Raw genomic sequence first — 14,552 nt, 5'->3', positions numbered from 1 at the left:
GGAGACCCCCCTACGCCGACGTAGGGGGTCCCCCTACAATCCATACCAGACCCGTATCCAAAGCACGCTACCCGGCCGGTCAGGAAAGGAGTGGGGACGAGCGAGCGCCCCCCCCTCCTGAGCCGTACCAGGCTGCATGCCCTCAACATGGGGGGGTTGGGTGCTCTGGGGCAAGGGGGCGCACTGCGGCCCCCCCCCCAGAACACCCTGTCCCCATGTTGATAAGGACAGGGCCTCTTCCCGACAACCCTGGCCGTTGGTTGTCGGGGTCTGCGGGCGGGGGGCTTATCGGAATCTGGGAGCCCCCTCAAATAAGGGGGCCCCCAGATATCGGCCCACCACCCTAAGTGAATGGATATGGGGTACTTCGTACCCCTACCCATTCACCTGGAGGCAAAGTGTTAAAGTTAAAAAAAACACGACACAGGGGTTTTAAAATAATTTATTGGTCTGCTACGGGGGCCCCCCTGTCTTCTTTAGCTCTTTTAGCAGGGGGGCCTTCTTCTTTCGCTCTCTGGGGGGTCTTCTCCGCTTTCCGATGGTCTTCTCCGCTCTCCGGGGGGTCTTCTTCTATCGTCGCCGCCCTCCACTGTTGACTCGGCGCACCCCGGTTCTTCTCCCGATGTCCGGTGCCTTCTCCTTCAGCGCTGGCCGCCGGCTATCTTAGTGTGAAGCTCAGTTACTAGCAGGTGGCCAGCACCCTCTTCAGTGACATCATCTTCTTCACTTCTCTTCTTCTCCCTTCTTCCGCTGTTGACACGTCGCTTCCTCCCACTGCAATGACAGGTGCGCGGCTTGCATCCGACTTATATAGGCCTCACAGTCCCATCATGCTCCGGGAACCTACACACGTGGGTAGGTATCACGTGGGTAGGTACCGGAGCATGATGGGACTGTGACGTCGTAGGTGGCCTATATAAGTCAGTGCAAGCCGCTGCACCCGGCATTGCAGCGGGAGGAAGCGACGTGTCAACACCTAAAGGAAAGAAGACAGCAGAAGGCGACAGAAGAAGAAGCAAGAAAGAAGACAGAAGAAGACAGAAGCCGACAGAAGCACACCACCCCCCGCCGAAGACGTCGGAGGAAGCCCGCCGGGGGGGCGCTTTTATAAAAGCGACCCCCCGGCGGCGGAAGAGAACCAGATGGCGGGAAGAAGAGCGGCCCCCACCCGAAGACGTCAAAGAAGCAAGCCCCCCTTGTGAAAGAGCTAAAGAAGAGAGGGGGGGCCCCGGAGCAGACTAATAAAATATTTTAATACCCTGTGTTGTTTATTTGTGTTTACACTTTTCTTGCAGGTGAATGGGTAGGGGTACGATGTATTCACTTAGGGTGGGGGGCCGGTATCTGGGGGCCCCCTTATTAAAGGGGTCTCCCAGATTCCGATAAGCCTCCCGCCCGCATACCCCGACAACCAACGGCCAGGGTTGTCGGGAAGGGGCCCTGTCCTTATCAACATGGGGAAAGGGTGCTCTGGGGTGGGGAGACCCCGTAGTGCGCCCCCCTGCCCCAGAGCACCCGACCCCCCCATGTTGAGGGCATGCAGTCTGGTACGGCTCAGGAGGGGGGGCGCTCGCTCGTCCCCACTCCCTTCCTGGCCGGCCGGGTAGCGTGCTTTGGATACGGGTCTGGTATGGATTGTAGGGGGACCCCCTATGCCGTTTTTTCGGCGTAGGGGGGTCTCCTTACAACCCATACCAGACCTAAGGGCCCGGTATGCTCCTGAGGGGGGAACCCATGCCAGATTTTTATTTAAAATCCGGCGGGGAGTTCCCCCTCAGGATTCATACCAAATGCCGCCCACGTGTAGAATTGGCGGGAATCCAAGTCGGATCCCCGTCGCCTCTATGACGCGCTCGCTGGAATGTGCTTTTACTATTCCAGCGAGTGCGAGATGTCGGCACCCTGTCGCCGAGAATCAGCGCGATGCTGTCGTGCTAAAAAACACATTCTCGGCGGCAGGCACTGTAAGAAATTTGTCCATGACTACTCGCTCCAAAATCTTTGGTCCGGACAGAGTTTCTGGCTGCAGCCATTTCTTAGCCAAATGGATGAGGTCATACATCTGTGACCGAGGTGGCTTCCTCTGCTGATAGCTTCAATTGTGGACCCGCTGAGCACGGACATCCAGGGTTACACCGAAACGTGCCAATATTTCCTCTTTTAATCGATCATAGTTTTTTGTGTCTGCAAGCTCCAAATCAAAATATGCCTTTTGGGCTTCTCCAGATAATAGGGGGACCACTAGTCCAGCCCACTGTTCTTTAGGCCAACTCTCTCTTTCCGCTGCTCTCTCAAACGTGGTCAGAAACATCTCAGGGTCCTCATCTGCAGTCATCTTTGGCAATAAGTGTCTTACCCGAAAAGTCGGTATGTTACTGGCCTGACTCCCAACCTCGGTCTGCTGTCTCTGAAGCTGTGTCACGATGGCCTCCATTTGCTGCTGGTATCTCTGTTCCAAGCCTGCAATGCTCTCTCGGTGAGCTGCAAGGCTCTCTTGGTAAACCTGTTGTTGAGCTGCCATGCTCTCTTGGTGAGCCTATTGTTGAGCTGCGTGAGCCTGTTGTTGAGCTGCCAGGCTCCGCTGCAAACCTGCATTGGTTTGCTGTTGATTTGCATTTGCTAAAGCCAGCTGTTTCAGTATCTCCTCCATTTTGGGTTTACTTTAACTGCCCGCATTCTCCACCATGTGTAAGGGGTTAGCTCAGTAGTGGGTTGTGTAACCCTTTGGATGGGTTCACTAAACACTGAATTTATACAGACAGGCAGTCAAAGACGGTTGAAAACAACGATTTTGGTTTATTATTCCATCTTGCTGGAAAGGAGTGCAAGCATCCAAAACAGCATAAACAAAATCAAACATAAAATAAACCCTGGCCACTTGGGGCGTCTATCTTCACCACACAGGAACCTATCTATGGAGTCTGGCACAACCTAGTGCTGGGCAGACACTGCTGGTCATACAGCAGAAAAACAATAGTCTTTTGATTTCTATCACACAGAAAAATCAATCACCTTCTCACCTCCTCAGAAGACTTTCAGTACACTGCTCTCCTTATTCACAAAGCCTCAGGATGCAGCAAATCAGTGGTAATCCTCTGGATTACTTATAGAGGCCTTAATTGTCTCTTTCTGAACAGCTGAAGTTTTCCAACGCCCTTAGACCTTTTCTGGCTAGTTTTGCAGCCGACGCCTAATAACAATTGGTGTATTGTCTAAACAAGGCAGAAATGTATGTCCCGTCTGTGACAACACACACAGATTTACCTGACTTCCTGTCACAATATATATATATTAAATGCACTGCAGCTAGCTGAATCAACTACCTGCCTGAAGTATATTAGAAACAGTACACAGTGGAGAGGGAGGAACTGGAAGGAGGAGTGCTGATGACAGCATTCAGGTGCTGCTTCCAATGAGCTGTGTGGTGAAAAGTAACGTGTCTCTTCATACACGTGATACCCAAATGACCAATGGTATTGCCATGCTTGATGAGCTTTAGACAGAGATTGCAAATTACTGTCATGCTGTTTGCAGCACGTGTGTTGAAAAACGCCCACAGAGTTGAGGTCTGGGAAAAGACTGGGGAATTAGAATGCCCTGTACCTATAGAGCTCTGCCATCTAGTGTAGGGTGACCAGACATCCCCAGTTTCAGGGGACAGTCCCCTGATTAAGGACACTGTCCCCAGACCAAGTCTGTCCCTGGTTTTGTCCCCAGATTGGATTTAATAGGGGACAGGGGCAATTTCAAAGACAGTCAGTGCCGAATTAAATTAACAAAAATTAGAATTACACACCCCCGCTCCGCCGTGCCTACTAGCATAGGAGGTTGTATTTTTCCCATTATCTGTGCCCACTTCTGATGATCATGTGCTGGTCGGGGCGGAGGGAATATTTCTTCAGTTTCGGGGACATGCCCATTCAGCTCCACTCGCATGTTCTTCTGCCTTGGCTCAAATCCTGGCCAGCCACCTGCCTATCTCCTTGCCTTCCTTGGCGAAGAGATCTTCATCCGCTCCCCATCCAGTAGTAGCCGGGGCCCAAGGCCGCCATCAGGAATAATGGGGCCCCTTACACAGCTTTAGGCATGGGCCCCCTGTGGCAGAGAACCGGGGGGGGGGGGTGCTGCCGCCTGAAATTGAGAAGCGGGGGGGCTGCCGTGAATTGAGAAGCAGGGGGGCCCCTTTACACAAAAAAGAAGAAATAAAAAAATATATATATAAAAAAAGGGGGTAGCCATCCGGGGCCCTGGGGACCTCTGGGCCCTTTAATAAAAAGAAAAAAAGAAATAAAAAAAATATATAAAAAATATATATTTATTTTTTTTAAAAGGGGGGTTGCCACCTGGGGCCCTGGGGACCTCTGGGCCCTTTAATAATTTTTTTTGTTTATGAAATGAAATTACAAAAAAGGGGGGTTGCCATCTGGGACCTCTGGGCCCTTTAATAAAAATTAAAAAAAGAAACCTCTGGGCCCTTTAATAAAAATATATAAAAAAAAATTAAACATTTATAAAAAAAAAAGGGGGTGGGGGTTGCCATCCAGGGCCCTGGGGACCTCTGGGCCCTTTAATAAAAAAATAAATAAAAACAAATATATAAACAAAAATAAAAAAATAAACATTTATAAAAAAAAGGGGGGTTTGCCACATGGGGCCCTGGGGACCCCTGAGCCCTTTAATAAAAAAAAAATATATAAAAATATAAATATATAAAAAGAAAAAAAAATGGAATTTTTTTTTTTTATAAAAAAAAGGGGGGTTGCCACCTGGGGCCCTGGGGACCTCTGGGCCCTTTAATAATAATAATAATAATAATAATAATAATAATAATAATAATAATAATAATATTATTATATATATAAAATAAATAAAAAAATATATAAAAAAATTATTATTTTTTTATAAAAAAATATGAAAAAAGGGGGGTTGTCATCCGGGGCCATGGGGATCTCTGGACCCCTAAAAAAAATTGGCCCTTTAATAAAAAAAATATATATATTAAAAAAATATATATATTTTTTTATAAAAATAAAATAAAAAAAAAGGGGGGTTGCGATCCAGGGCCCTGGGGGCCTCCAGGCCCATGGGGACCTCCGGACCCTTTTTAACGGGGGTTGACCTCCCGGCCCCTTACAGGTGTACTGCCTATACCCCCCTGATGGCGGTCCTGCCGGGGCCTGAAGAGTAAAACTTGAGAGGCTGTGAGGCAGGCAGCGACGGGAAGAGAGTCGTTAATTGCTGCCATTGCTAGTAAACAAAACATATGTCCCCGGATTACATTTTAAAAATCTGGTCACCTAAATCTAGTGGAGTAAGATGGCTGCTCCCACCACTTTTCTTACTGCAATCTGCCTCTGGATGACATCCTGCCTCCCTAAGTTTGGTCAGACCTCATCATCACTACCCCCCCCCCCCCCCAATCACTAGAGCCAACTTGGCAGTAGACTGCATGTGTGCCAATCGGTTTCTTGTATGCTCCTAATTCTCTCCACCTCAACCTCAGATGCAATTAATTTCTGCACATCCAGGTGGTGGGGTAACAGCAGGAGTAGAAGAGGAAGAACAGGGCACGTTAGTGCTGCTGATCAATCTACGCTGCATAAAGAAAGGAGGGTGATAATAAATGCTTAATTAGCCATTTCTTCAACTTTTTTCCACAGGCTCTGCGTGTATAGAACGCTCAGTGCTATAAAACACATACTCTGCCTGTAGATGCTGCACCCAAACCATTACTTTGATCTGTAGACATGAATGCTGCTTGCCCCCTAATCACTGCACAGGAACTACTTCTACTTCTGTTGGGCCTCCCAGACATGATGTTAATGTGCTTATTGTCTAATTTTATTCTGTACTCTGGAAAAAGGTGAATGTGGGGCATGTGCTTAGGTGCACAGGCCAAACTGCTCTTGTGGACAAAACTGTACCACAATAATTTGCCATGCTCAGTTGCAAGCAAATGCCAGTTTCTGCGCTGTTACCAATAACCTCACACTGTGTTTGCTGCTGCTGACCCTGTCATGATAAATAAACAAATTAAAAAAAAAATCCCCCTTTGTCCAATGACAGATTTTGCAAAGCATTGTGGAACACTTGGCAGAGCAATTCTTGCAAAATGTCCCAAAAGCTCAGATTTCTTCTGTACAGCCAAAATATGGTCCAACTGTAGGTTTGGACCACACTCTGTGCTCAACGCTGTATCTTGGCCTAGGCCAACAAGGACAAAACTTTGCATGGGGGCAGCATAAAAAGAGCCCCGCCGGCTTGCGCTACACTTTTAGTGTAGCCCCAGTCTTATGAGGTGGACAGGGCCGCAAGACAAGTCGGTCTGACGCCCCCTTAAAGCGGCTGCACTGCTGCCGGTATGATAGGGATGGTGCAGACGCAAGGGACATCGACATGGTCACCTATGCCTGGCAGGTAGGTAGTAGGACTCTCCTGCAATCTTTTGCTTGTGTCAGTTGTACATATTAAGGAATCTTAATTTTATTTCTGATTGCTGATGCAAAAAATAAACAGTTGGATTTATTTGTTCCAGCCTCCAATCCTTCCTTTGCTCAATGCCTGGACCACATACTGATGAACTGATGAAGGTTTTACCAGTTCACCAGTGTGCTACACACTTCACCAGTGTGCTACATGTTTTCTGCTGCACCACTGGCATGGTTATATCCTCTTAGTCCTCTAGAAATTTAGCAGAAATTTGTGCTTAAAGTAGAACTATAGGCAACAATTTTTTTCTGATTTTGGATAGAATAAGGGATGGTTATAGCCCCAGTTATTTTATTTTTTTGCCATCCGTTCCTTTCCCTTCATTTCCTGCACCATAGCCAAACAGGAAGCGAGAGGACATCTCTGCAGATTAGGGTCATCTCTCCACCCCAAGGCTCTCAGAACTAGTGTCCCCACTGGAAAATTTCAGGGCAGGTCCTTAACAGGAAGGGGTGTGGTGTTGACAAGAAGGGGTGGATCATATTTAAATTAGGGGTTGCACAAGTTTAGTCAGGCTTAGGGCAGCACAAAACCTAAATACACCACTGTCTGTGCTCATCCCTACTGCTAATCCGATCTGCTAGTTGTTTAGTGGTGTTTTGACTTAGACCCCATTCACATCTAGGCGTTTTTACGCCTGTAGCGCTACGCCTCTGCCGCCAGAGGGCTGGAAATACATGTCCCTCTATGGAGATGGTTCACATCTCCACGCCGAACGCCGGACGCCTGTCGCCTGCGGCGTGAAAAAAGGTCCCGGACCTTTTTTTCAGGCGTCTTCGAGCGTTCGGCTAGGAGATGGCAATCATCTCCATAGAGGGGGTCATCTTGGGGCACATCTAGGCGGACAATACCCGCGTTTTGTCGCCGCAAATCGCGGTACAAAACGCCGCTATTTTTACCGCGATTTGCGGCGACAAAACGCCGCGATTTCGTCCGTCTAGATGTGAATGCAGCCTTATTACTGCATGGAAAACTTTTTTATATCTTTTGAATTTTTGTTTGAAAAATCTTCATCAGTTAATATTGCCACATTTCAATGGTATTGCGATTCTGGCTAGGCTATTTAAAAAAAGTAATTGCTTTCTTTTTTAGCCACTGTATGATCGTTTTTGTTTTTTGATTTAGATTAAAGATTTTATATAGATCACAGATTGATACCATTATATTTTGTTGTGAAAAAAGTATGGTACAACTAGGAATAAATTGATTCCTGAATGATACCACACATCATAACTTTCTATTAAATAAGGTTTAATGAGGTTTCGGTGTTTCTCCAAACATACTGTTACATACATTTATCATCCTAGGGTTCTTATCACTTGTTTGAGAATTGAACTGCCTGCCCTTGCACTAATCTTTTTCCATGATTTAAATTGCCCTCTTCCTAGAGATTGACATTCTTTGCTACCAATTATCTTGATTGCTTAACCTATAGGACCTGATTTACTAAAAGGAAATACATAGGGGCAGAAAGAAATGGATAATTGTCACACTTGCAGTGTGGGTGCAGATTACAATCACGATCCCCTTACTGATCTACTTAAACGTACACCCATGTTCAATGCAAAAATTGCTTTCCTAGATTGCAGTGTGCCTAGAACATATAAATAGCACCACTGTGTTCTTGCTTTTATGCTGAGTGCACTAGGAAATGTGTGTGTTCAGTTTCTAACCTAATTTTCATTTTATTTTTTAAAGTGACTAATGTTCCAATTGCTATGAAGTGCCCATGTGCCAAAAAGGGAGCAGCCGCAAAAGACCCACAAATTATGATATTGGAGTAACTGACTTCAGCAAACCTTTGTGAATTTATCAGTTTATTCTCCGTTCACAAGAAGCAGTGATTAAAGCGGGGGAATTTTTTTTTTTAACATTAGATTCATGCTCATTTTGTCAAGGGGAATCGGGTAGTTTTTTAAAAACGAAGCAGTACTTACCGTTTTAGAGAGCGATCTTCTCCGCCGCTTCCGGGTATGGTCTTCGGGACTGGGCGTTCCTATTTGATTGACAGTCTTCTGACAGGCTTCCGACGGTCGCATACATCGCGTCACGAGTAGCCGAAAGAAGCTGAACGTCGGTGCGGCTCTATACGGCACCTGCGCACCGACGTTCGGCTACTTTCGGAAAATCGTGACGCGATAGATGCGACCGTCGGAAGCCTGTCGGAAGACTGTCAATCAAATAGGAACGCCCATTCCTGCAGCCCATACACGGAAGCGGCGGAAAAGATCACTCTCTAAAACGGTAAGTACTGCTTTGTTTTAAAAAAAACTACCCGATTCCCCTAGACAAAATGAGCATGAATCTAATGTTAAAGATTAACATTTTCGGGTGAACCTCCACTTTAAAATGATTTACACATGCTCGATGTAGCCAAAGCCTGTGCTTCTGCATATACACATCATATATGTGCATTGTAGAACCTCCACCTACCATTGGCTGGGGCCTTTTTAAATGTTAGCCCCTTTTCACACATACAGATTATCTAACAGATGTCAAATAGCTCCAAAAACTTTAGAAAGAAAATCTAATTTTTATTGTAGGTACACCAGAACGTGGTGTATGTGTGGATGCTGATGCATACAACTTTTAACAAAGCACATTTTTAATGAATTTGTATGCCAACTAGTGTCTGTGTATCCATGAGCATCATGGGTCTTTATTATTGTGAGGATACAATTATGTTGTATGGTCTGTTACGTGTGTGCACAAAACATAAAATGCTGCATATAATGATTGTCAAATAACACTGTCATTAATAATATAACTTTTTTGAAAGTCTGATCATATTTTGATAATCATTTGTGCAGAAATCCAAATTATTTTAAAGGGTTAATGTGATTTCTCTTAAAGCTGCATTTGTAGTTATTGTTTACCAAATTGAAATTACAACAAAGGTGCTTCATTAATATTATGCATGGAAATAAATGTGTTTTTATTTTACAGCAACAACTGTGAACGGGATGCCGTTATTATCTCTATCATTAATGGTTGCACATCTGTATATTCTGCCACAGTTATTTACGCAATCATTGGATTCCGTGCTACAGCTAGATTCGATGACTGCTTTGCCAGGTGAGCAATGGAAAGGAATCCTAATGTTGCTCTTTATAAAAAATGAGTGTTGAGAGGGAGTAAAATTGTTAAAGGGAGGAAAAGGTTAAAAATGACCATGTAGAGGAGTTATTAGGTATATGGTACTAATCTAGTCTGTTTACACATATAGACTGAAGATCTAAAAAATGAAATGCTCCGAAATTAGAGATTGCAATTTACAGTTTTATTACTAGGGATGATCTTGGCAAACTCGATTGTATGTTTATGTTTATATTAGTAGTTTATGTTTATCAACATTTTTAGAAAATCCGCCTCTAATTTTGCCTTGTGGCACTGCAAGAAAAAGACTACAGTTAAAATGCTTGCAATTTGAAGGCAAGAATTAAAATGAAAAAAAGTAGGATTGTCCCGATATACCTAGCATTTCCCAGTGTACTTGTTCTCTGGGAAATGCTTTGATGCTTCACCTGATACATGGGCAGTCAGGGATGATTGGTGCGGCAGGGGAGTTACATGCACCGATCTGACGTACACATTTCAATAAAGCCTGACAGCTTCTCCCGGACCCCCCTCCCCCCTTTTCAGCTCCTTTAGTGAAATTTATACAGCAGTGATTGGTGCTGCTCTCCTCCACGCTCTGTGTCCCGTGTCCTCCTCCATGATGCTGCTCTCACCCTCCGCGCTCCGTGTCCCCCTCCAGGCTGCGTGTCCCCCTCCATGCTGCTCTCCCCTTCCGGGTTTGTTGTCCTTCTTCGTGCTTGGTGCCCTCCTCGGTGCTGTGTGTCCCACTCTGTGCTGCTCTCCCCCTCCGGGTCCTTGTCCCCCTCTGTGCTGTGTGTCCCCCCCCGTGCTGCTCTCCCCTTACGGGTTTGTTGTCCTTCTCGGTGCTTGGTGTCCTCCTCGGTGCCCTCCTCGGTGCTGTGTGTCCCACTCTGTGCTGCTCTCCCCCTCCGGGTCCTTGTCCCCCTCTGTGCTGTGTGTCTCCCTCCATGCTGCTCTCCCCTTCCGGGTTTGTTGTCCTTCTCCATGCTTGGTGTCCCCCTCCGTGCTGTGTGTCCCACTCTGTGCTGCTCTCCCCCTCCGGGTCCTTGTCCCCCTCCGTGCTGTGTGTCCCCCTCCGTGCTGCTGCTGTCCCCCTCAATATCCACCTCCACGCCCTCTGTCCTCAAGGACTGACTCTGTCCATTCACATAACTGAAACATCGTAACCTGTGTTTACGATGCTTTAGTTTATGACGGGAGAGGACCTTCTGTTTCTATTGATTTTAGCTGAGGCTGAAGAGAAAGGGACTGGGTAATCTGTGTGCTTAGTCCCTTTCTCTGTCTCAAAGGGGAGATGTCACATGTGCCACTGTCACATGACATTAAAAAAGTATCGGTAATCGGTATCGGCGAGTACTTTAAAAAAAGTATTGGTACTTGTACTCAGTCTTAAAAAAGTGGTATCGGGACAACCCTAAAAAAAAGAGATCCTCGTTGTTTTAAAACAACAGTGTGTGATATAAAACCATAGCTACTGTCCCCTATCCCCCTCTTCACACCAGGGTCACTCATGAGAAAGCTTTATTCAGTAGACCATGCCTTCTCACTTACAAATCTCCCAATGAAAAAGTAAAAATGTACAAAAATATTTTTGGGCCTTTTCCTTTTTTTTGTGTGTGTATTTTGCTTTTTTTTAGACAATAGGGAAAAAAGCTAAATTAAAAAGCAACTTAGAAATGAAGAGAGAGTACACCAATTTTTGTTTTGATACATTTTTTGGTATATGTTATTAATTATATGGAAAAAAAAAACATACATTTTTTTAATTTACATAAAGTAAATAAGGCAAAAAAATCGCGCAATTTAAAATTTTTACCATGATGTTTTTATTAATGTAAACAATTAAATTATAGTCCAACACTATATAATCTGTATATATTACAATCTGTAATTGAAAGGGACAATGTATCTTTCCTATTTTTGTTCCTTATATACCTTTAAAGCGGTAGTTCACCCCCCCCGACACATTTTACCATCGAGACAGGCATTGTAGCGCGAGCTACAGTATGCCTGTCCCGATTTTTTTAACCCCGTACTCACCTTGTAGTCGTCCATCATAGATTTTGGCTCCCGCGGGGAATGGGCGTGCCTATGGAGAGGGAGGATGATTGACGGCCGGCCCTGGCACGTCACTCTCTCCGAAGACAGCCGGAGTAGGTCTCGGCTCTTCACGGCGCCTGCGCACAGGCTATGCGCACGCGTCGTGAAGACCAAGCCTATTTCGGCTATTTCCGGAGAAGCGTGACGCGCCAGAGCCGGCCGTCAATCATCCTCCGTCTCCATAGGCACGCCCATTCCCCGGTATCTTCGATGGACGACTACAAGGTGAGTATGGGGCTAAAAAAAACGGGACAGGCATACTGTAGCTCGCGCTACAATGCCTGATTTTAAGGTAAAAGAAAAAAAAATGTTTTTTTCCCGTCGATAGGGTGAACCCTCGCTTTAAGTTCTGACTTGGGGAAATGTACATTCAATGCAAAGCAAATTTATGATGAAATTTGATTTGTTTAATTTTTTTATTGCATATGTTTTATAGCAGAAAGTAAAAAATTTTTTTTTTTTTTTAAATTCACCGATCTCATGATTACGATTGCTTAGTAGCCGCAATCGCGGCTTTGTTTACTTACGGGGACCCGGGCGTGACGTCATCACATCGCACCCGGGTCCTCCGACGGTCATAGAGATCTCTATCTCTAGTCATCTCTATGCTTCCTGCCAGCGCTGGACGATTCTTTCTCTGGGCCCCCGATGGCACGGGAGACCCCCGGAGAAGCACCGGATGGCGGCGGGAGGGGGGATGTCCGGAACCGCCGCTATGATCATTCTTATGTTGCACAGAATCGCCGGCAGAAGAGAAGGATATCTGAATAATGCCTCCACAAAGTCCAGGACGTCATATGATGTCCACACGGGATGGGAGATCCCCTCTGTGGACGTCATATGACTATGGGCCGGTATTGAAGTGGTTAAAACAATAAAAAAAAATGAGCCCAATTGTATGATCTATACTTGATGTATATGTACAGTGGGGATCGAAAGTTTGGGCACCCCAGGTAAAAATTTGTATTAATGTGCATAACGAAGCCAAGGAAAGATGGAAAAATCTCCAAAAGGCATCAAATGACAGATTAGACATTCTTATACAGTACAGACCAAAAGTTTGGACACACCTTCTCATTCAAAGAGTTTTCTTTATTTTCATGACTATGAAAATTGTAGATTCACACTGAAGGCATCAAAACTATGAATTAACACATGTGGAATTATACATAACAAAAAAGTGTAAAACAACTGAAAATATATTTCATATTCTAGGTTCTTCAAAGTAGCCACCTTTTGCAGCAGACACATCTCTAGAACTGTTAAGAGGAGACTGTGTGAATCAGGCCTTCATGGTAGAATATCTGCTAGGAAACCACTGCTAAAGAAAGGCAACAATCAGAAGAGACTTGTTTGGGCTAAAGAACACAAGGAATGGACATTAGACCAGTGGAAATCTTTGCTTTGGTCTGATGAGTCCAAACTTGAGATCTTTGGTTCCAACCCCCGTGTCTTTGTGCGACGCAGAAAAGGTGAACGGATGGACTCTACATGCCTGGTTCCCACCGTGAAGCATGGAGGAGGAGGTGTGATGGTGTGGGGGTGCTTTGCTGGTGACACTGTTGGGGATTTAATCAAAATTGAAGGCATACTGAACCAGCATGGCTACCACAGCATCTTGCAGTGGCATGCTATTCCATCCGGTTTGCGTTTAGTTGGACCATCATTTATTTTTCAACAGGACAATGACCCCAAACACACCTCCAGGCTGTGTAAGGGCTATTTGACAAAGGAGGAGAGTGATGGGGTGCTGCGCCAGGTGACTACCTCTTGAAGCTCATCAAGAGAATGCCAAGAGTGTGCCAAGCAGTAATCAAAGCAAAAGGTGGCTACTTTGAAGAACCTAGAATATGAAATATATTTTCAGTTGTTTCACACTTTTTTGTTTTGTATAATTCAACATGTGTTAATTCATAGTTGTGATGCCTTCATAGTCATGAAAATAAAGAAAACTCTTTGAATGAGAAGGTGTGTCCAAACTTTTGGTCTGTACTGTATGTCAAAAAAAGTTAGATTTTATTTCCATCATTTACACTTTCAAAATTACAGAAAACAAAAAAATGGCGTCTTCAAAAGTTTGGGCACCCTGCAGAGTTAATATCTTGTACTGCCCGCTTTGGCAAGTATCACAGCTTGTAAACGCTTTTTGTAGCCAGCCAAGAGTCTTTCAATTCTTATTTGAGGTATCTTTGCCCATTCTTCCTTACAAAAGTCTTTCAGTTCTTTGAGATTTCTGGGCTGTCTGTCACGCAATGCTCTTTTAAGGTCTATCCATAGATTTTCAATTATGTTGAGGCCAGAAGATTGTGAAGGCCATGGCAAAAGCTTCAGTTTACACCTCTTGATGTAATCCCCCGTGGATTTTGAGGTGTGTTTAGGATCATTATCCATTTGTAAAAGCCATTCTCTCTTTAACTTCAGCTTTTGCACAGATGGCAACAAGTTACCATCCAAAAATTTGCTGAAATTTTAATTGAATCCATTTTTCCTTCTACTCGTGAAATGTTCCCTGTGCCACTGGCTGCGATACAACCCCAACGCATGATTGATCCACCCCCATGCTTAACAGTTGGACAGAAGTTCTTTTCATTAAATTCTGTGCCCTTTCTTCTCCAAACGTACCTTTGCTCATTCCGGCCAAAAAGTTCTATTTTAACCTCATCAATCCACAGAACTTGTTTCCAAAATGCATCAGGCTTGTCTATATGTTCATTTGCAAAGTTCAAATGCTGATTTTTGTGGTGAGGACGTAGAAGAGGTTTTCTTCTGATGACTCTTCCATGAAGACCATATTTGTACAAGTATCTCTTAATAGTGGAATAGTGTACCACAACTCCAGTGTCTGCCAGATCTTTCTGGAGGGA

General features: G+C 45.0%; 1 protein-coding gene across 1 annotated transcript in view; it reads left to right on the top strand.

The window, feature by feature from the left end:
- The window catches only part of SLC6A19 (solute carrier family 6 member 19), a 112,030-nt gene that overhangs the window by 80,308 nt on the left and 17,170 nt on the right, over positions 1–14,552 (top strand). The window contains exon 7 of the mRNA XM_040353351.1: positions 9,436–9,564. Coding sequence (XP_040209285.1) covers positions 9,436–9,564 — 129 coding nt within the window. The remainder of the gene's footprint in view (positions 1–9,435; positions 9,565–14,552) is intronic.

Source organism: Rana temporaria, chromosome 5, assembly GCF_905171775.1.
Source record: "Rana temporaria chromosome 5, aRanTem1.1, whole genome shotgun sequence".
NCBI lineage: Eukaryota > Metazoa > Chordata > Amphibia > Anura > Ranidae > Rana > Rana temporaria.
This window is presented reverse-complemented; position numbering and strand designations above follow the sequence as displayed.